The 23,327-nt window shown below is 34.8% G+C and overlaps 1 protein-coding gene across 5 annotated transcripts; it reads right to left on the bottom strand.

The window, feature by feature from the left end:
• Positions 1-6,870: 6,870 nt before the first annotated feature.
• On the bottom strand, positions 6,871-23,061 carry P5cr-2 (Pyrroline-5-carboxylate reductase-like 2). 5 transcript variants are annotated; one of them, XM_088225651.1, is made up of 7 exons: positions 22,965-23,061; positions 17,546-17,636; positions 15,408-15,478; positions 14,185-14,367; positions 11,969-12,181; positions 9,138-9,342; positions 6,871-7,731 (listed from the first exon to the last, which is right to left on the bottom strand). In XM_088225651.1, the coding sequence occupies exons 2-7, from the start codon at positions 17,613-17,615 to the stop codon at positions 7,652-7,654; spliced, it is 822 nt and encodes a 273-aa protein (XP_088081777.1). In that variant the 5' UTR covers positions 17,616-17,636; positions 22,965-23,061; the 3' UTR covers positions 6,871-7,651. The 5 variants fall into 5 exon arrangements, with proteins under 5 accessions (XP_088081777.1, XP_088081774.1, XP_088081776.1 ...); XM_088225648.1 differs by having other exon boundaries at positions 17,546-17,697; positions 22,965-23,056; XM_088225650.1 differs by lacking the exon at positions 22,965-23,061 and adding an exon at positions 22,805-22,942.
• Between the last annotated feature and the right edge of the window lie 266 nt (positions 23,062-23,327).

Raw genomic sequence — 23,327 nt, 5'->3', positions numbered from 1 at the left:
TTCATAAGCCCTGTAAATGCCTAGACTTTTTTTTTCCTCTGTTGAAATAAATTTAAATATGAACAACTCCCTCGGGAGGAAATGCAGCCAGTCTGCAAGCATTTGGACATACTCAAACATTGTTCCATTGTATGACTATTGGGTATTAAGTTAGCTACAGTTCGCAGCAAAACAATGGCCCGTACTCAGGTCGAGAATTGCCAATTGGCTATTAATTTGCATTGTAAATACTTTTAAATATGTACCTGCGTATTTATTATTGCAGGGTTATTCCAATTTAATTTTCTAGAATTCGCCTATATTTATTTTGTAAAACAGAAAATACTCGTGTGTGTTTATTTATTTATTCATTTTATTCACAATATACTTATGTTACATTTATTGAGACATAAATCCCGACTCCGTGGAACCAAAGTCCTGTGTTGAGTTTGTTTGTTTGTCCGTCACATCTCCGAAACGGCGAGTCGTAGCGGCCTTAAATTTGGACACGTCATTTAAGATGCAATTTCAAGGTTAGCTTTACTATTTTCGAGTAAAATTTTAATCGACCTCTACTCGATAAAGACACAAACTTTAAATGGATAATTTATGTGAGAATTTGTTGCTAATCGCTTGCGTTCTATGAAACATAGTGATAGGGCTTCTCAATAAGTTGACATATTATTACTTTGAGAAATCTTGCAAAAATATTCAATTATATTACTTGACACCGCAAACTATTTTCAGAGGGTGATAATTACAGTTTTTAGCAGAATACGAAATTGACCTTAGAGCACCCGATAACACATATATTTAATTTATTTAAAATTGCGAATGGCTGCTTTCCGCATAACTTCTTTCAATGAATCCTCGAAACATTTTTTTCTGATTTCAGTAATGATTATATTTAGATTGTAAATTATTAGGTTTAATGGATTATTAATATTAAATATATTAGAAGCTGATGTCTAGGAGTTTTGTGTCAATGGTGATATACATAATTGTAAAATTCAATAAACAGATGTCGTAATCTGATAATTATAAAAAAAATATATAAATAAAACAACTAAATTAAATGTTATTTTTTATTTCAAAATTCTAATGGACATTCTTGTTTTTTTTTCATTAATTGTGTTCTCATTCTAAATTTAAATTTAAGTCATAGGTTATTTCTTATGCATAGAAAATCTTCCCAAATGTGATGCGTCTTTACTGTGTTTTTTTTATAAGGACCGCTGTGACGTTTTTTCAGGTACTAATTTAATTCTGCGTCCATTCCTCTCAAACACCCATCGGCTGCCAATTCCACTCCCACTTCCGGCCCGTTTTCTGTAATTCAGACACGAAGCGTCGACAGTGGAGGTCCAGGACGAGCCCAACAAGCTTGGTTAAGGCCGAGGGAGGCTTATGCAGTACGTTGCCTGGTGAACCGTATCATATTTTTACAACACTTAAGTAGAATATTTTATTGAATATTTAAAATCGTAAAGCCGAAATTCATCGATTGCACAGTTGAATGAGAGCATACATTCAGACGATCGTTTGAAAACAGAATGTTGATGGTAGAACGTCCAACGTCCAAGACCCGTGTCCCTCCAAAATATATCAATTGACAAATTACACCATAGACGGATAGTATTTTAGAGAAGGAATATAAAAGTCTAGGCATCTACTGGGCCTCTTTTTAAAATTGTATTAATTTAATAAACGCCCGGAGGGCTCTTACAATATACGGCTTGCCCACTGCATACCGCACACCGCATCTGGGATGTAAGTCTCCTTGGCGGTTCCCACATACACGGAAATTTTACAATATATGTACAGTTAAAAGTACATAAAGCATTATAGAAAATAATGTAAGGAATAAAAAGGAAATAATGTGAAGATGAATAGAGAAAACATGTTAAAAAGAGGAGAATTGAGGGGATGGCCTTCTATGGATAGGATAGCTGATTTGATTGCAGTAGGAGTGGTGTGGGGCAAGTCCGACAGCTCGGCATAATTATTAGCAGCTCTGTGGATGCTCACCAGGGCATGGGAGAATGGTGGGTGAAGTTTGTCCTATTGTACTCACACTGGAACATGTGTTGGAGTCTGGTGGTAGAATGCTGATGATGATGAAACATTATTATGTATTTTTAAAAAAACTTCTCTTCTTTTTATTTCCTGATAACAATCTGGATATTTGTTAATCCGAATAACTGAAGTTCGGATAAACGATGTTCTACTGTTTTTATCATATTTTATTTTTATAGAAGGTTCAAAAGCGATTTTTGCAATACTTATATTTTAAAGAAAATAATAATTGTCCATCTTGCATCTATCATTATTTTTAGCAGGGACGCTGGATTACAACACCCTCGAATCTCTTTATAATTTTTTTCTTGGGAAACATTTCTATAAGCTGGAAGTATATATAATCCAAATATACTGAAAGAGATCAGTTTGTATGTTTCCAATAATTATACTAGAGCGAGATCTCATGCACTGTTTTACACACTTAGAAACCGTACGAATGCAAGTCAGAATTCACCCATTAATAAGTTAATTCACTTGCTGAATACGGCTTCTGTGGATAATTGGATCTATTTTTCTGTACATATCGGCAGTTTGGCAGCTATTTGCTTTCTATTCATTAACTTCTAACTTATATTTACAGTCTGCATTACGTGATGGGTTAAACAACCCGTAAAGTAATGTAGACTGCAATTGTCAAATAAATAAATAAATATCATTAGAATTGTAAAATTCCACTCTAAATATTTCATGCATTATGGGCACGCACTCACGCTGCATTTTTACCGCTAACAACACCGCGTAAGGCACACCGGAACTGCTCGACGTCAACGTAATCGAAACCCGCCAGAATCTCCGTGTCCCTTGTCGGCTTCAGTTTGGTTGTTCTTTTGCTCTCTCTCTCTAAGACTTTCAAATACCCACCTAACATAAATTCGTGTCACGGTTGATTCATTCAGTGTTGTACTTAATTTAATCGCTTTTTGAATAATCTTGTTTCATCATATTATCTATTAAACCCCAGAACAATTTAAGTGAATCTTTTAAGTCAAACTAACCATTTCATTCCAACAAAAGAGTTCACTACATAATTGAATGCAGCTATAACATTTTCTACATTATTTCCGATTTGTGAAAATATCCTATTGTACATAAAGACGAATGAAATTAAAATGTGCATCCTACCGATAGGCCGTTTAGTTCTGCAAACAGCACTCCGGACGTTCTTCCATCAGCAAGTGACGTGTGGTTAAAAGCTGTTTAGTTAAAAAAGTATTTTTTGTTATCGAAGTGCAAAACAAAAGAATGGAACGAGGGTTCGGGAGCATACTGCATCACGTACTGTCACACTTTACCCCCTCGCTTAGTACCGAATAAGGCGTGTATCACAATTGGGAAGATGAAAATTTTAAATGTCGATATCAAAATTATCATTAATAATTTGCATTATGTGTTGTAAATAGAAACCGCTATTATTAATACATGAAAATCAATAAAAATATACAAAATAACCGATGTTTTTATTTTTAGCGTAATACAGATTTTGTAAGTACCAATTCTGTTCCCCGTGTCCCACTGATGGATATTTATTGTATTACTATCTTCTATAATATTAATAGTCTAAAAATGATTGATTGCGTCTGTTAACGAAAAGGCGGACTGTAAATGAAAAACTAATTTCATTCTGTTTTGTGATTGGGAAATATTTGAAGAAAGGATAGGAACATGGAATGGATACCTACCTTTAATATGATGTTAATGTTCTTCAATTTCGGGCACTGGGTGACATAATGCACTATAAAATGAAACTATGCTTTCCACGACGCGCAACAAATTAAAGCCCTTTTATGCAATTTTATGTTAAGTAAAAAATGTTGTTTTGTTTTTGTAGTAAATCCAAATCTTCTAATTTTGAATATCTTCTATCTTGATGTTAGGTAGGTACCATAAGGATGGATCAAGCGATGGATGGGAAAGAAAGGTAATCGGCCAGGAATAGTATTGATAAATGCTGTTATTTACTTAATAGTATCTCATGTACAGGCCTGTTTTACACATATCTTGTCAACCAACTCGGTCCGGTAAAATTAGGGTGGGTAAATACTTATTTATTATAAGTCTACGATGTATGCAAGAAAAGCGATTTGCTTATTAATTGATAAATCAAAAGTGATGGTTTTTGAAAGGGTTGAAAATATGACTAAATGTGAGATCAGTGTGAACGGAGATATTCTGAATCAGGTAGAAGAATTTGTGTATCTGAGAAGTATGTTTATTAGGGATGGAAAGGAGAGTGAGTGCCGGGAACAGGGTGAACGGTGCACTGAAATCTACTTTGGCAAACAGATGCTTGTCGAAGGAGGCAAAACTAGCAGTTCACGATGGAGATCTAGTGCCACTCGTATGGGAGCGAAGTATGTAATTGAAAAATTATTATGAAAGTAGGTTAAATGCTGTCAAAATGCGATCCCTCAGGCGAATGTGTGGTAAAACGATGTATGATAGGTGCACAAATGTCTAGATCGGTGAACTGTGTAAGGCTGAGACATGCATTATCGACAGAATCAAGAAAGGGGTGCTGCGTTGTTTGGACATGTAGAGCGAATGGACAGCGAAAGAACCGCTAAAAGGATCTACGATGCGAATGTTGATGGATGTAGAAAGCGAGGAAGACCGAGAAAGACATTTCTTATTTTTTTATTCATTTATATATGTGCCCAATGGGCATTTTTAAGGACATATTTATACATAAAAAAATATTAAAATGAATAGTAGAAAGACAATGGTATATAGTAGACTCGGTGGGAGTGAAAGCGGACGTTTATAATAGAATTTGATTCAGTGATCGTTTGAAAGAAGATAACTTGTTATCAAAGAAATCAAGACTGTTATGATCGTTGGCAGACCTAAGAATTCTGGGGATAGGGGAATGAAAACCATAGTTAGTTCTATGGTATGTGTGACAACATTTGAATTTTTTTTTGTAAAGGTCCGAGTCTTTTGTTAAGTTTTGTCGGGTAGTTTATTATATTTATTTATTCACACTCTTTATCAAAATACAATTCCATGTTCACTTTGCCCAGCTAACAAGGGTACATACCCCGTTCCAAGCTAGTCAATTACATTTTAATATATTATAATAGTTAACAAATTAATATAGAGCACAGACAAACAAAATATAAACTTATTCGGATACACATTTTGATTCATATACATACAGACATACACATATATACACACATATATATAAATATACACATATATACACATGTACATACACACACACGTACATACACCCATGTGCATACACATACATACATTTATCAAACATAGACAATTTTTTTATGCGAAACTTCATGGTTGTCATCTATAAATATATATTTTTTTAAATTATTCCTTATTTTTTATATTTTATTTTTGACATCCAGTAAGGTTCTCCAATCCGTGGCATGCATCAACTTTTCTGACTCCCTACGACCAATGTCATGAAAGAGCGAGGTCAACACCTTCCGTAACTTGACAACACTCCCGTCTTTCCACGATTCTGGCAAAAGGTTATGGACCTTTTTGCCTACGTTATAGTGTTGTCTCGATGCCAGAACAGTGTTGACCCCTTCACTTAGTATCAGCTCCCTATTAGAGTATCTTGTATTATGGTTGTGGTTGACGCTTGGGTAAATGTCTCTATTTATGTGTGTAACCACTACCGTTCTCAATATATACTGTTGAATAATATTCAGTACTCTGAATTCTTTGAAGAGCAAGTCACTTGGATAACGAAATGTTTTTTAATAATATAATTTCAGTTCCTGGCTTATGGTCTCAAAAGTCTTAGTCCCATTATAGAATGTTGTATATGATATTTGATGTTCAATTTCTCTGAACAACCGTTTCCAAACATCCTTCATACATTTAAAAAAAATCATTGCCAACAACAACAACAACTAACCATCACGCCGTTTCCCCGTAAGGGTAGGCAGAGAGGATAGAACGCTACATCACTCTATCTTTGCCTACAGATCTCGCCTCTTTTACATTCATACATCATCTCATGCACACGTGCCGATTATTCCGACTTTTGACATGTCCATCTTCAAGTATTTGTTGGATTTGGTCATGCCATATCTTTCTCGGTCTTGTAAATCAGTCGGCATTGTAAATATTCTTAGCTGTTCATTCACTGTCCATTCGCTCTACATGTCCAAACCAGCGCAGAATTTCTTTCACAATTTTGTCATGCTTATCTCAGCCTTACATAATGTATGGATCTCGACATTTGTGCATCTATCGTACATAGTTTTACCACACTTTCGCCTGAGAGATCGCATTTCGACAGCATTTAGACTATTTTTATCCCTGTTTTTCCAAGTCCATACTTCGCTCCCATACATCAAGAATGGGACGAGGACTTCATTGTGAACTGCTAATTTTGCCTCTTGCGACAAATATTTATTTGCCAAGGTTGATTTAAGTGCAATCTGTTCCCGGCATTCACCCTCCTTTCAATATCTTTCTGAGTCATTCCATCCCTAGGAAACATACTTCCCAGATAAACAAATTCCTCTACTTGTTTTAGTATAACTCCATTCACAGTGATTTCACATTTAGTCACACTTTCATTTCTTTCAAAAACCATCACATTCGATTTATCGACATTCATCAGCAAATCGCTTCCCTTGCATACATCGTAGACCTTTGATACCAAGAATTGTAGTTCCTCTTTGTTGTTTGCAAGAAGCACGGCATCATCAGCATACAAAAGACAATTGACAGTTCATTCACACATTTTTGCTCCAATCCTTAAGCCTTTTAATTCTTTCATGCAGTTATCTGCATAACTGTATTTCTCCATAATTTCTTATAATGAAAGAAATATTCTATCGACAATCGTTTATTTCAAAAAAATCAATATATAGTTTACATTTTGTAATAATCGCATAGTAATTAAAAATTCATACGTATAAAAATATAACAATTAAAAATATATAAAAATATCAATTTTGGGAAGGATCAGAAGATTTGTTGATAAGGACTCTTGCAAAACTATTTACAAAGCAATTATTGAACCACACGTTAACTACTGTAGTAGCATTTTATTTTTATCAAACAAAGAAAACATAGATAAACTAACTGTATTACAAAATAAAGCCTTTAGAATAATTTTGAAAAAAAAACAGATGCACGAGGGTAAAGTCGATGGTAAATGAAATGAAATTATTAACATATAAACAAAGAATATTTTACAATACAATGATATTTGTTCATAAAATCATAAACTCTAATAAAAAAACAGAATTTTGGAAAAAAATTGATCGGAACCAGCATGAACACGATCACAATACTAGAGAAAAGAACAAAATTAGATTTCCATTTAGGAAAAAGGCAAAGTCACAAAATTCAATTTTATTTAAAGCAATTAAAAAGTATTACGAAATGGAAAAAATATTTATGAAGAAAAAAACATATCAAAATTTAAAATAATGGTCAAGACATATGTGATAAACAATTTATAAATTAAATATATTTGCAATGTTATTATTAGAACACACATAACAACATGTATGATATGTGTGCCCTACTTTAAGATTTAAATAAAAAATAATAATTTTTTGATTTTAACCTCATCGTTTACTGTATTGAAACCAACTTAACTAATCTAAGTCTTCTTCCTAGCTGCAACTAGCTTACACCTTTCTGTTGCGGCCTCTACAGCACCAATTATCGTCCCTCGGAATGCTGAAAACAGATTCACTCTTTATTAAATGGCTATCTTATATTTATTGCATTACAGAGGGAAAACATTTTTGGTAAAGGAATATAGAAGTACAGGGCTTATGACCTGTCATTGACTAGTTTTAGTGGCCACTTCGCACATTGTGTAATAATCACCATCTTGCCTGTATGTATTTTTTTTTTTTACTATATACAATCTTAGGTAAAACAGAGTATTAAAAAAATAAAGGACATAGCAATGAAATACATATTAATATTAAACAAAAAAATCCCACGAAGGCATGGCCTGTTCGTGGGTATACAAGAAAATGTTAATGAATTTTTGCTCCTATAATAAATAGACGGTTTTAATATTTTTGTAACATAAGAAAGAGAAAATAAAATATTCTGTAAAAGATTTTTTGGTATTTTTTTTATAGTAAATAAAAATATTCCTTATTATTAAAGGGCAACAAAATATATCATATATAAATAAAAAAAAGAGTTAATATCTGTAGTTTGAATCCAGGATAGTGCGTGTTTTTTAAAAGACTGAAAATTTTTAAATTTTGGAATCAATGAAAAATTATCAGTAAAAAAAGAATTAAAAATTTTTGGGCCTATAAAATACGCATGTCTCTGCGAACCCCGTTTTACAATGTGGTATTTCTAACACACGATTCCTTCTTTGACTTGATCTATTTGAATTACTTGTAAAAAAATGTTTGGTGTACTTGTAAAAAAATTAGCTGGGCGTAAATACTTAGTCGTTTGAACACATAAGTTAAATATCTCAGTTTATTAACAATTATTTCAAGATGATTGGTCAATTTAAGTTGACAGTCAATGATTACTCCCAGGTATTATTTAAATATCCATATTTTCTTAAATCTTCCATCTGTTTCTAGGGAGTGAATCCAGCCTTGTCTACAAACATTTGGAAATAGCGCATGTTTTTACACTATATACAGTTCAAAAGGGGTAAACTTGTAGATTAAATTTGCTTCCAAACTTTGATGTCTGAGTTGAGGTTACCATTGCTCTCCACCAGAAGGACAATTGCTGACCATACTCTGATGCACAAAGTGATATGCACCATAATAGATTGCCCAAAATTACTGTTCCCGATAAACTTTCGTGTACCCACAAGGACCACCAGACTCCGACACATGTTCCAGTATGAGTACAATAGGGTAAACTTCACCCACATGGGAGAACCCCTGGCACGCATCCACAGAACTGCTAATAATAATGCTAAGCTGTTGACTTGACTTGAATAAAGACAAAAATAGTCAACTAAATAATTCCGGTGTTTACTGATTAAAATGCAATTCTATAATACTGTACACCACTACTCTGGCCCAGTATCAGTTTAGACAGGCCCATTGGATATCTTGAATTTCATATTTTCCTATAATAATAATGATTACCATGTTTCTCTAAATGATGTAATCCGGCAGCTGTTGATCCTGCGGGACTGGTGACATTGTCCCTGAGCTGAGCGGGGTGTGTTCTCGTTTCCAGAACCATCCGGGCTGCGCCCACTACGGTCTGCGCGGCCAACTGTAGGGCCAACTCGCGGGAGAGACCCATCTTCACCCCGCCGTCCGCCATAGCCTCAATCATCAGGTACACCTAAATCGAACGGGCCAGAATTGTCTTTATTTGTTTTTTGATATTAATCAGTTTGGGGCCCTATCATAAATAAGGCCAGGAATGCGATGGAAAACGCTTTCTGATGTATAACTAACTTTCTATTTTTATAACTAACTTTTATATAAAGTGGAGTTGACTTAACTACTTCACTATCTACATAGAGGCGACATCCTTGCCTCGTGGCAGGGGAAGGACCAACTCCCTCCGGCGAAGTGGCTCACTGGTATGTATCCATGGGCATATGTGCTAGTCTCCTCGCATGAACTTCCTTCGCTCCACGTGCGACGTGCATCTCTCCCTCCCTCTCTCTTCTCGCCCCCACATCTGCCCTCCCCTAGTGAGTCTATTTGCCGTTGGACTCGCGATCTGGAGTTTTTAGTTGGGGCTTAGCAGCTTCCAAGTCCGCTGTGTCTTTAGCCGCTACGATCGTCGTCAGGGATCGACGGCAGTGGCGATACACAATCCGCCTCCATGGCTATTTGCTACCCCAGCATCATTTGCTGGGTGCGGTCGGTTGCCAGTGCCGTTGTGCACCACTTCTTCAGTTGACTTGACGCTGTCCATGACAGCGCTGCTTTTGAACTGACGCAACGTCAGGCCTGCGATAAGTAAAACTTACAGGTGGTTTTCTCCCGCGCCCGCCTGAGAAAAATTGCATGTCTCGCATAGAAATGAAAAAGTGTGTCATCGAATATATAGATAAATATTGTAATAAAAATGTATTCATAAATTAAACTACTGGGAATTTACCTTATAACGTTATTGTGTAGTTATATTTGCTTGCATATAAATTCTGATTAAAAATAATATATGTCTAATCCAGGATTAACAATTATCAGGTCGTTTGAGTCATTCACACACTCTGCTTTTATAGGAGTCTTATCACCTCAAGGTATTTATTGCTTACTTTGCTTAACATAACGTCTTTATTTTTCTTGCCATTCTGCATTTTTATAGAGATAACTCAATTTACAGTCATATTACACCGATAAATAAAACATACAGATTAATTGTGTTGGGAATTACATTTCTAAATTTTCATAAGCGTTATCAGAATGTTTTTTTTCCTTTATGTATCTAAAGCTAGGGTTTCCTAGGACAGCGGTGCCGCCCGTATTTTAACGGCCGTAGTGAACGGTGATGCGGTGGACAGCCGTCGTAACGGTGACTATAGAATGGTTTCCTATGAAAACGGTGTTAAATGGTGTTGATAACGCCGTTTTCCTAGGAAACCACTCTCTAGTCACCGTTACGACGGCTGTCTACTGCACCATGGTTCACTACGGCCATTAAGATACGGGTACCGCTATCCTAGGAAACCCTAGCTTAATTTCCAAAAGGTGTTTTGGGAAATGCACTTTATGTCCTGAACGGGTTGTCGTATGTGGAATGGGAGTCTTTTTTTCTATTTCAGGGGGCATTTGAACAACAGATTTCTCCGTCTCTAGCATTGATTTGACTCGTATCTTGGGTTTGTTTCTTCCATCTCCGGGTTGGAGATAGTACTGTTTTATTTTACTTTAGAAAATAACAAGATGCATCCAAGTGCACTTGTTGGGTTACTGTACTTAAATATTAAATTCTAATTACATCACAAAATAGTGTGTCAAACAATACCGATACCCTTCTAAGAACAGCATCAATACGATATCCATATTTCTCACTGAGATTGAATTAAATTACCCCAGCGGAGCGAACACGTGACAAGACACTTTCGATTGAAGCTGCAGGCGTGTTCCTACCCTTTCTCCGCAGTCTGCCTTTATGGATGGCCATATGAGCCTTTGTATCGCCTATTTGATAGTTGCACAGGTTCCAGGGTGCGATAGCCTATGGACTGTATCGAAAGCAGCTCGTCGGTATTGCATTGTAATAAAGGGCCTGGCTCTCTGTGGAGACATCGCAGAAGATCGGGATGTAGATTTGCTCATTACCAGATCAGAACCCTTGTCTAGGCAGCCCTTCAGTTCATTGTTGATCGATTAGTCTCTGGCTAGTGATGTTTAGTCTAGAGATGCTTCTACAGCTTCAACCCTAGACTGGCTAGATACCGAATGTCGGCTGTAAATGACCAATGAAGTCAAGGTGCCTAAATTGTCTAAACGACCATTTGTCAGCCTTCTGTTTAAAAGCAAACGCAATTGGCTTATAGTCGGTATATGTCGTAAAGGTACTGGCCTCCACCATGTGCCGGAAGGACTTCACTGCGAGATAAATGGCCAGGAGTTTGCAATCATACATACCTTATTTTTTCTCTGCTAGGCTTAATTTTTATTGAAAAGAATGCTAACGGTTCCCACTGATTTTTGACACATTGATGAAGGGAAGCGCCGACGGTGTTGTCTGAGGCGTCCGTAAACAGTGCTTACTTTGCAGCAAACCTTGGATGAGCCAAGAGATCTGCTTGGGTCGATTATTCTTTACACCATTTGAAAGCGGAGATATTTTTTGTCGTCCACTGTACTGGACATTTACCTTTTATGTTCACTACCAGAAGATCATTTTTTAAGGGTGCTTGCATCTTGGCAGCCCCGTGAATGAACCCAAGTGAGTCCTAAATGATTCAAACTTTGATTTTAGACGATTTCTTTATCATCAGACTTACATATGCTGGTCCGGATCCACTCAGGGCTGTAACTGCATCCAGCATACTCTCACTCCCGACAAAGCACGTCCCTACAGCTTGGAACAACTTCTGCGTTAGAGTGACATCGCTCTCCAGAGCATTGCTTCCTGGGACCAATACTGCGGCCCCTTCCCTGACGAGAACTGGGGTGTTGGGCATCACGCGGATTACTCTACACTCTGCTGGCAACCACTGGAATCAGAAATAAAGAGGTCACAGACAATCCAACAGAAGGACACTTTTTATTATGAAAAGTGTCTACTTCACATACAAACAGTGGCGTGTTGATACAGGCATTTTAGCACCTAAATTTATTGCAACAGAGAGGAAAAACATGGCTTAAAACAGGGCTTATACTTGTCATTGGCGGGTTTAAGTGGCCACATTCACCATTCTCCCTATGTTTAAACATACAGATTTCCTCAACTTTCTAACTGTTGACTTTTGTCTACTAAGTTGTTGACTAAGCCACTCCATATAATTTGCCAAACTTACAGTGAAAATAGTTGGGTTAAGTAAAAGAGTTGAAAGTAAAAAGTTAAATGAATCGGTTTGTGGTCCTGTGGCTGGTGTCTCGGACTCACGGATCAAAGGTCCGTGGTTCGAACCCCACTCTACCCCAACTTGATTACCATTTTCTAAAAGTGAGTTATTTACAACTCGTTGATGATGGCCCTCTAAATGAAATATTTAGGTAAAAAATAATTTTTTTAAAACTAAAAAATCTATTAAAACCGTAATATGTGAAATTGGAAATTTTAAAAGAGTGATTCGTTGATTGACAAAAACGATTCCTTTTTTCAATCGTTTGAAACCGATAGGAAGATCTACGGTCTTTAAAACGGTTTTGGGTATGTGGAAGAATGTACTTTTTAAACCCTTCAATGTATCATTTTCAAATCGGGTTGTGGTCTCGTGGCTAGTGCCTCGGACTCAAGGCTCAAAGATCCGTGGTTCGAATCCACTCTACCCCAACTTGATCCCATTTTTTAATAGTGAGTTATTTACAACTCGTTGAAAATTGCCCTCAACATCAAATATTTGGGTACCTAAGTCATAAAAGCGCAAATATTTTATTAAAAAAAATTATGCATATGTGTGTGTAATTATATATTCGCAATTATATATGCTCATTTGCATGCATATGTATATGCACTTAAACTTCTTAGATATTCACGGCCGTTAAGATGCACAATAAGTTTTTCTGGGTTATTATGCCGTGTGTCGTTCGTACTCTTTACCGACGTTTCGGATCGTGTTACAGCGTCCATTATCAGGGTTGATGTTATTTATGTATAAATATGTGTTATGTTAGGTACTTAGAATTTGTACCGTGTCGTAGTCGTTTATGTGTGACGTTATGTATTTGGGATTTGTACCGTGTCGTAGTCGTTTAGATTAATGTGTACCATTATGTATTTAGGATCAATATCGTATCACAAATCTGTGTTACATTGCAGTCTTTATGCGATTTCTTTATGACTGGGTACCAGGATGTTTTTAATCGCATCCCATCATCTCTGTTTATGTTGTCGGGATGTTTGTAAATCTCAATTGCTTCTTTTACTAGTCGAGTTTGGTGGTTCTTTGGCCTCCCTAAGATTATCGGCTCAAAGGAAAACTTATGCCCCGATTCTATGTGGTGCTCGGCCAAGGCCAATCTTTCGGGGTAGCCGAGCCTGCATGCACTCGTGTGCTCCTTTACTCTCTTTGTAATCTTTCTGGCAGTCTGCCCGATGTATACCTTAGGACAGTTTTTTCAATCCAGTTTGTAAATGCCGTCGGTTTCGAGAGGATCCCGGTCCTTTGCTGATTTTAGAAATAGACAGATGTGTGTATATGCACTTATTTATAAAAAAAATGTTTCATATACCTTCATTTATTTTTTGAAATATACGTGTATTTTATACAATCCCACAGCAAGCACAAGAGGTTGCTTCTTTTTTGGTGTGGATTCCGTTTTGTTTTTTGTTTTTGTACTTTTGTTTTATTATGTATTTCTTTTTGTAAACATGTTGTAACTTTATATTATATTAAATAAAATAAAAAAAATATTATTGAAAATATGCATATTTTAAACCATTGTAGAAAATTTATACGAAGTCATAGGGAAAAATTAATAATGCCATTATCATTGTAATTTTTTGGTTTTTAAAAATAAATACACCTTATTCTTTAAAAAAATATTGGCTTACACTTTCAATATCCTTCAGCGTGACTCCCATGGCAATGGATATAAATAGTTTGTCCTTAAGTTGAGAGACACCCTTCACTTCCCCTAACACGTCCGGAACTACAGACGGCTTCACAGACACCATCACTATGTCAGAATTTTTCACAACAGGAACACTCTCGAAGATTGCTTCGGATCCCAAGGCCTGTAAACATTGCAAAGTTAATATTAGTAATAAAAAGTTAAACCTTTATATCCGTCAAACTAAATAATAGGGAAATACAAGGTTTTCGTTTTTTACAATTTTAAATTAATAACTCTTAAAAGACTGTGGTAAATAATCCCTTTGTAAACCTCTTAAAATACTGTGGTAAAAGACAGAATATTCTAAAGTTCATACATTTAAAAAAAAACATGGAGACATACTGTTTAATAATTCATTTTCAATAATTTATGCAAATAAACATAAAATTTAGTTCTGTTATAGCAAAATAAATTTAAAATCATAAATACGCCGCTCATACCACTTTCGGACAAAGGGATTTTGAGTATTATTAAATTAAAATCTATAACCTACTTCCACTATCTATTAAAACAATCAGTAAATGTTCAAAAAGGCTATAAAAAAGTGGACAGTGGAGTTAGGTAGAAGTAAAATGGATTGTCTCATTCGCCCAAACCAATATTGAATCAACTGCTCCACAAGTGTATAGCTTATGTTAGGTTTTTGTTCTTTCATTGTGCGTTTTATAGTATAAATAATATAGATGAATATAAATTAATTATAAACATAAATACGTAGTGTTTAAAACTGTCTGAACATTTTGTTAATTATCTCTGTTTATTAAGTGAGTCTTCTTTGTTTATTCTCAAATGTAAAAATATTTAAAAAAAAAAGTATATTGTTTAGTGTCCTCAGCACGGGTAACTCCAGTGAGGTCACATTATTTTTATTATTAATTATAGTTTGTTACAGAAAAAATATGAATAAATAAATATTACGCGTGTGCGTCCCCCATCACTGTCATCAACTGACTAAAGACTGAATCTGTTTTACACAACATCCGCTACAGAACAGCGTCTCTGTCTTCCTTGTAATGAGTTCTATCTTTGTGCTCTCTCTTATGCAGATGTGTTGCTGAATTAGCGGACATTCATCCTTTGCGTAGCAAGGATAAATATTTTTGTATCAACATCCAGCATAGTTATAAATAAATATCATTGAATTTATTGCGTATCACTAACCTTGAACGCATCTGCACTTTTCTTGTCACTCGGATGACAACTAGCAATCATATTTTCTGCTTTTGTCAAACCTGTGAAGAAAAATCAAAATATACAGAGCAAATCAAAATTAAATCAAGGCGCATTCTTATTTTTAGAGGTGGAGGTCAGTGTTACGCAAGCTCCTGACATCACTGCAACCTGTGAAGATTTATTGTGATGGGTCCCCGTGAATAGTTCTCGCCCTCCAAGCCCAGATCTATAAAGAAGGCGAGTGTTCTCATTTTGCTAAATCCTACCTTCCAAGCCCAGATCTGTAAAGTATCGGGTTAATGGTAGGGGGCGAGCTCTTTAACATCCTCAGGTTCCAGTGGTTTCCCGAGGATGAGGCTTCTTTTATGATGTAAAGCCTCACATTCACATAGAATGTGTATAGGTGTTTCCTCATCTGCACTACAGAACCTACATCTAGAAGTTTCGGAAAGGTTAATTCTAGCAAGGTGTTTGTTCAATCTGCAGTGCCCTGGGCGGGCTCTAGTGATAACCCCCATTTGATAAGGCTAAGCTTTATTAGGTCGAAAACAAACCTTTCCCATGTACCTTTTAATTAAAGTGTTAAAGTATATGAAATCATCATAAAAATAGTTTGAAATTGGACATTTTCATTGTTAATCCTGTCTCAAACTTTCTTCTTCAGACGTACAATGAGTTTGGGTTACAGTGCCGGATCAAATCATTTATATATTAAAAGTTGTGTCCGTTTTTCCAAATTTGAAAAAGTGAACCAAAAGTAAAACAAAATAGTCATGTTTTTTTAAAAATTATTCAAAGAAAATTTTCCCCTCTACAAAATATTATTGTGTTTGCTTTTACGCTCCATATATTATTTTATTTGATTACAAGCCTTAAAAAAAAGCCCCTGGTCTCATACGACGGTTTGTTGGCATATATTTATTTTATTTTATTTTATTTCATTTTATTTGGGATTTTTACAGCTATTACATAAACAAAATAATTAGAAAAATCTTAACAATACTAAAGCCAATTAAAAAAATCCACTGTAAATATAATGACACATAATATATAAGAAAAGAAGTTTAGTAATTTTATTTGTGTGACGTTTGTATTCATGTGTATGTGAATGTGTGTATGCGTGAATGAATGAGGGAGAGGATACATGTGCGTGTGGGAATGAAAGAGGGAAAGGGTGCGTTTGTATGGGTGCGTAAGTATGAAAATAATATATTTGCTTAAAACTTGTAAATTGTATTAAAAATGGTACAATAAAGATCTTAGTAAAAAGTTAGAAACCTTTTTGTTAAAATTCAAATGACGAAATGATATAATTTGTTTTTTTTTTTTTTTAAGTATGTTAAATTTCAAAACCGTATTCTGAAGAAAAAAAAAAGCATTTTATTTTTTAAATTTATCTGATACACATCGAATGAATAATGTGCGACGAGTCCTATACAATACAGTAGGTAATCACAAAATGCAGTAAATACGAAATAATGACAACAATAAAATAAATATAAAAAAATAAAAATTTGCCTGTCATATCAAAACGAGACCATTAACCCATGCTCCTGAGGGACTGAGTCACCTTCTCAGTTCTCACTGGAGTAATTCTCATTCAGTGCATCCACGTCGCGGGGGTGGGCACCTTTCACTTCAGCAGACCAGAGTGTTTAGGTGACTAAGTTTGGATGAGGACCCAGTATTGCGGGGTCTAACGCGATCCCTCGCCCGGGTCTAAAGGTGAAGACCTCCACGGCTGGGGCGGTGGAGATGAAGTGCATCAGTACGATGGAACAGGCAGAATCATCTATCAGGCCACCCGGACATATTTCGGGCTATGGGCTGTTGGGAGACAGCGGTGTCGGGCAGGACATCGTGTCGGGCAGGACATCGTGTCGAGGATGCCAGCGGAGGAACAATTGTCAACGGTGGAACCCTAAGCTCCAGTTAGCAAGAGGGGTTACTGTCTCGGCGCCAGGTGGCAACTGGCCGTAAAAAAACAAACCAAACAACAAATCTCCTGTCTAATCAAAAGTCCGACGTGTGGACTGAAGACTAAAAGGTCTGACCCCAAATACTTATATCTGTATGTAATTTATTCACATCTGTTAAATATGAATTTTGTAACAATTTTTACTTACCAGCCGAGATGAATCCTTTGGCCATTGCATTAGCCATACAGCCTCCTCCGAGGAATCCAATTCGGAGCATTTTTTCTTCTGTCTTAATGTCCTTTGTAGAATTCATAGTATCAGATCAAATACCTTCACTTAAACCTAAGCCAAACTAGTGTCTACCCCGAAAACAGGTCAGTTAGTCACAAATCTACATTCATGGAACTTGCTTATGTCAATGTTTGGTTAGATACATACCAAAGTTAAGTTAGGTTAGGTTGTCTGAATAGGGAAACATTACATACTACAAACACCTATAAAATTTATGTGAAATATCACTTAAACCTTATCCAAACTACTGTCCACCTTAAAAACAAGTCGGTTAATCACAAACCTACATTATTGAAACTTGGTTATGTCAATGTTTGGTTAGATACATAACAAAGTTAGGTTAGGTTAGGTTAGGTTGTCTGAATAGGGAAATATTACATGCCTCGAACACCGATAAAAACATATGAAATGGAATTAGAAAAAATAATGGTATTTTCAAAATCAATATGGATATTGTAGAGAAATGTTTTCACACATAACTTCAAAAAATAAAAGATCAAAAATCCCTATATCGGGAAGGTCTGATTAAATTTCTTTCCCATGACGAAAGTACAAATAATATGGTCAGTACAAACAGTATTGCAATCTTTGCTTAGAATAATGAATCACTATGAAATACACTAATTCATGGTGCAATTAGTTTATCAATATAATTATTGGTTTTTTAAATAAAAATCTCTAACTAAAACCGTACCATGCCACCCCAGTTTCCCCTAATCATTGGCATATTAATTCACATAGACATGCTCTGAGCCCTCCAAAATGATGACACCTAACTCATGCCCAAACGCTTAGTCATGCCCAGTGCGTATTTAGTCGTTCTTCGACTGCTAGCCAGGCGTGGCGTTTAGAATCGAAACCAAACTACCTGCTTATGTCATAAAAGCGTGTCGGATAAACATTGTAAATAGGATTGTGTAGCTATTCATTGGTAAATATTTGTTCATGAGCAACAAGGCTTGAAACAATTATTTTTCAAATATAAACATGATTTTTGTAAATGTCAAACTACGCCTAGTGGCACAATTGCGAAGCTCTTCTTACTTACAGAAGCGCACTGATAGAAATATGTTTTTAAAATATAATAAATGTGAATTAATATTATTTTGTATTCCCCAAAATCCAGTGAAAAGAAATGAATGTGCCAACATTGTAAGGAATTTAAGAGAAGACTCTGATTGGAATCCACCAAATAGAACGATGATTTTAAAAATAAAACATTATTTAGCTAATTCGAAACGAAAATACGAAACTAATTATTCAAAGATGGCGCTTTTATAATTTTTTATTGAAAAATGCAATTTTTACGTTTATTTTCAATGGAAATTTTACAAAGCTTGGCTTGCGGAAACTTTACACTATATTGATTGTAACAAATACCATAACAATACAATTTAGACCCTTTTCACAAAATGGTGTACAAAACAAAAAATAAGATAACTTATCGTTTAGAATCACCTTTATTTATTTAAATCTTAAAGTAAGGCACACATATCATACATATTGTTATGTGTGTTCTAATAATAACATTGCAAATATATTTAATTTATAAATAAAACTATGTACGATAGATGCACAAATGTTGAGATCCGTACATTATGTAAGGCTGAGACAAGCATTATCGACAAAATCAAGGAAGGAGCTCTTCGCTGGTTTGGACATGTAGAACGAATGGACAGCGAGAGAACGGCTAAGAATATTTACAATGCGAATGTTGATGGATGCAGAAATAGAGGAAGACCGAGAAAGACATGGCATGACCAAATCCAACAAATACTTAAAGATGGACATGTCAAAAGTCGGAATAATCGGCGCGCGTGCATGAGAAGATGTATGAATGTAGAGGAAGCGAGATCTGTATGCAAAGATAGAGTGTTGTGGCGTTCTATCCTCTCTGCCCTACCCTTGCGGGGAAACGGCGTGATGGTTTGTTTTGTTTTTTGTTTAAATTGTTTATCACATATGTCTTGACCATTATTTTAATTTTGATATGTTTTTTTCTTCATAAATATTTTTTTCCATTTCGTAATACTTTTTAATTGCTTTAAATAAAATTGAATTTTGTGACTTTGCCTTTTTCCTAAATGGAAGTCTAATTTCGTTCTTTTCTCTAGTATTGTGATCGTGTTCATGCTGGTGATAAAATACAAACTGTTTTATGTACCAACAATGAGTATCCTCTAATTTTTAGTAGCATATGCATGATCGTTGAATGCAGCCCTGGTCTACGAGGGTGCTCAGGAAATAACGAGAATTTTAGTTTTTTGAAAAAAAATTTTTTTTTTTTATTCATAAATTTTATAAAAGGTACATGTTTTTTTAAAATTCTATACAGATCTACTTTATACATCTAGTAAATGTTATCACTGTAACTCTCAAAAAAAAGATACTAACTCTTGTGCTTGGAAAGTGACTTACACTGTTGTAGTTGTTTATTTATAGGAGTTTATATAATTTTAAATATACAAGTACATGAAAAACAAAATAAAAACATAGGATATTTAAAGAAAAATAAAAAACAATAGTACATTCATTCTAATTAAAATTTAATGTAGTTTTTACACGTGTTCAAAAAATTTCTTTAGATTTACTTTAAATTTATTTATTCATATATTATTTTTAATAGTTTTTAGATTATTACAATTTTTTACACCTTTGAAGACAAAGCTATTTTGACCATGACTTGTGTGGAATTTAGGAATTTTAATATTATGTTGGTATCTGAGTGACTTATTCATCTCAAATTCTTTTATTTTTTCTTCTTTATAAATTTGTATAATAAAATTTATTTTATAAAGAGTGTCTACTATTTCTATTTATTCGTCTAGATTAATGTTGTCGCCTTCAAATAGTCCCCATTAGATATTATGCACTTGTGCCAGTGCTTCCTCTAATCCTCCAAACACTTTTAAACTCCATCTTTGGAGTAGCCTGTAGCTTTTTCAGCGATGCGCTTTTAATGTCATATGTACTTGTAAAATGACAGCCTTAAAGGGTTCTCTTTATTTTTGGAAATAGGAAAAAGTCACACAGAGCCATGTCTGGCGAATATGGAAGCTGGTGCATCGTTACAGTATTGTTTTTGGCCAAAAAATTCACAAACTAGCAATGAAGTTTTTGTTCAAAATTCAACAAACTTGGAGCAAATTTTGCTGCCACGCGTTTCATACCCAAAACATTTGAAAAAATTTCGTGGCATATGCCAACATCATCAGCGACTTCTCTGATTGTGATTGGGCGATCGTTCATGACCATTTCATTCACTTTTTTCACGTTTTCATCAGTTGTTGATGTGCTGGGGCGTCCTTGCCGTTCGCCATCTTCAACATCCTAAGTCAATCTTGGAAACGCTTAAACTACTCGTAATCTCTTGTTTTATTCATAGCAGACTCACCAGAGGCCTTTGTTAACATTTCACACACTTTGTTACACTTTATTTATTTTTTTACACAAATTTTGATTCTAATTCTTTGATCCATTTTTTTTAACAAACGAAAATCCCTGAGCTCATAAAAACAGTCTTACCTCAGCGGCTGTCACAGACAAAGTAAACAATTAATACATCTGAAAATTTTAGATCACTTCAGGGGCATGTATAACAACATAACAAAATTAAAAATTGACAATCGGACTCTCCAAACCCGCGAAATTTAAAATTCCCGTTATTTTTAAGCACATCTCGTAAATAAACAAACTTAGTAACTATGTTCTTTAATCCGAGTAATTAAAAAAAAACATTTCGTTATCCAAGTGACTTGCTCTTCAAAGAATTCAGAGTACTGAATATTATTATAAGTATATATTGAGAACGGTAGTGGTTACACACATAAATAGAGACATTTACCCAAGCATCAACCACAACCATAATACAAGATACTCTAATAGGGATCTGTTTCTAGGTGAAGGGGTCAACACTGTTCTGGCATCGAGACAACACTATTACGTAGGCAAAAAGGTTCACAACCTTTTTCCAGAATCGTGGAAAGACGGAAGTGTTGTCAAGTTGCGGAAGGTGTTGACCTCGCTCTTTCATGACATTGGTCGTAGGGAGTCAGAAAAGTTGATGCATGCCACGGATTGGAGATTCTTAGTGGATGTCGAAAGTAAAATATTAAAATAAAGAATAATTGAAAAAAATATATTTACAGATGAAGTTTCGCATTATAAATAAATTGTCTATGTTTTATGAATGTATGTATGTGTATGTGCATGGATGTATGTACGTGTGTGTGTATGTACATGTGTATATATGTGTGTATATATATATATATATATATATATTATTTTTATTTTATTTTATTCATAAAATGAAAAAAAAACAGTCATACGAAATAAGTATCAAAAACAATAATTTTCAACATAAAAAGACCGATTAAGTTTTCATAAATTAAAAAGATATAAACATTAAATGTGACAAAAAAATAAAAAATAATTAATTGTTGACATTTGCGTTTTCCATGGAGGTAATAAAATAAAATAAATAAAAATACCGAATGTACACTCCGAGCCATCCACGCACACACATGAACGCACATATAAAACATATACAAACATATACATTACATGCGGCACATATACATAGCATAAACCACTCAAGATGCACATTCAGCGACTATCCCAAATAATCGACCTTATGAAGAAATTTTCTGTACAAATGTATGTGTATATATGTGTATGTGTGTATGTATATTTTTTAAAATGTGTATACGAGTAATTTTATATTTTATTTGTCTGTGCTCTCTATTAATTTGTTAACTATTATTATATATTGGAATGTAATTGCCTGGCTTGGAACGGGGTATGTACCCTTGTTAGCTGGGCAATGTGAATGTAAAATTGTATTTTTGATAAAAGGTGTAAATAAATAAATGTGATCGTTTTCAAGTCAATAATTTCAAAAATATTTTACACTATAGGGCATGTCTAGAAAACAACGTAAGATGAATTTTCAATGAAAAGCACATTATAACGCCATGTATAATGTGCTTTTCATTTCTCTCGTATCCACTCGGCGGCCTCGTGGTGTAATGGTCAGCGCGTTTGCCCACCATGCGATAGCTCTCGGGTTCGATTTCCGACATGGTTGAAATGGAATATAATTTTAAAGGGTGTTTTTACACTAGAATATTTCATAGTCCCTGGACTGGTAACTGAGGCGTACGACGATCATCTTACCTTCATGCAACAGAAATGATCAAGATACGCTGTAATTGGTGTATCGATGATGATAAACCACTTCCCCAATGTGTGAGTATTTTTCTAATTAATATTATTTGTATTTTAAAATATAACTGACAGGCACCGCTTCTAATAACAGAAAATAATAAATACGCACTGAAAAGTTTTTTATGGTTAACGAAGCTTTAAAACTTATATTTTTACTTAAAGAACAAGTTTTAAGTCTTCACTGCAGAAAGAAAATTTGTAAACTGAATATTTATGATTATTGTAACTAAATTAAAGTTATCTTATATATTATATTTGCTGCTGCATCCAGGGTGGGATTTTCCTTATTAATTTATATTTTCTAGCAAACGTCTTCTTTTCCACATCTGCTCTTAAGTGGAGCATGTGGACATCATCAGATGTCTCCAGACGTCAAGCCTCAAGGCCCTATTGCTATTAATTATAATTATTTCACCTACATACTGGACTAGGCAACGCCTAAAAATATATTTTTATTTTTATACTTCTTAAC

This window comes from Micrasema longulum, unplaced genomic scaffold, assembly GCF_059751315.1.
Source record: "Micrasema longulum isolate JH-2025_06_02 unplaced genomic scaffold, ASM5975131v1 h1tg000378l, whole genome shotgun sequence".
Lineage (NCBI taxonomy): Eukaryota > Metazoa > Arthropoda > Insecta > Trichoptera > Brachycentridae > Micrasema > Micrasema longulum.
Note: the sequence above shows the minus strand (reverse complement) of the source record. Positions and strands in the feature narration are given on the sequence as shown.

Bases quoted from the DNA above. Each gene is read 5' to 3' on its own strand.
- P5cr-2 (XM_088225648.1), bottom strand. From the start codon at position 17,651: ATGAATTCTACAAAGGACATTAAGACAGAAGAAAAAATGCTCCGAATT. The intron at 15,479-17,545 runs GTAAGTAAAAAT...TTTTCTTCACAG, and splicing joins CAAAGGATTCATCTCGGCTG to GTTTGACAAAAGCAGAAAAT. The intron at 7,732-9,137 runs GTAATCATTATT...ATCTGTTTTCAG, and splicing joins ACATCATTTAGAGAAACATG to CATTCCGAGGGACGATAATT.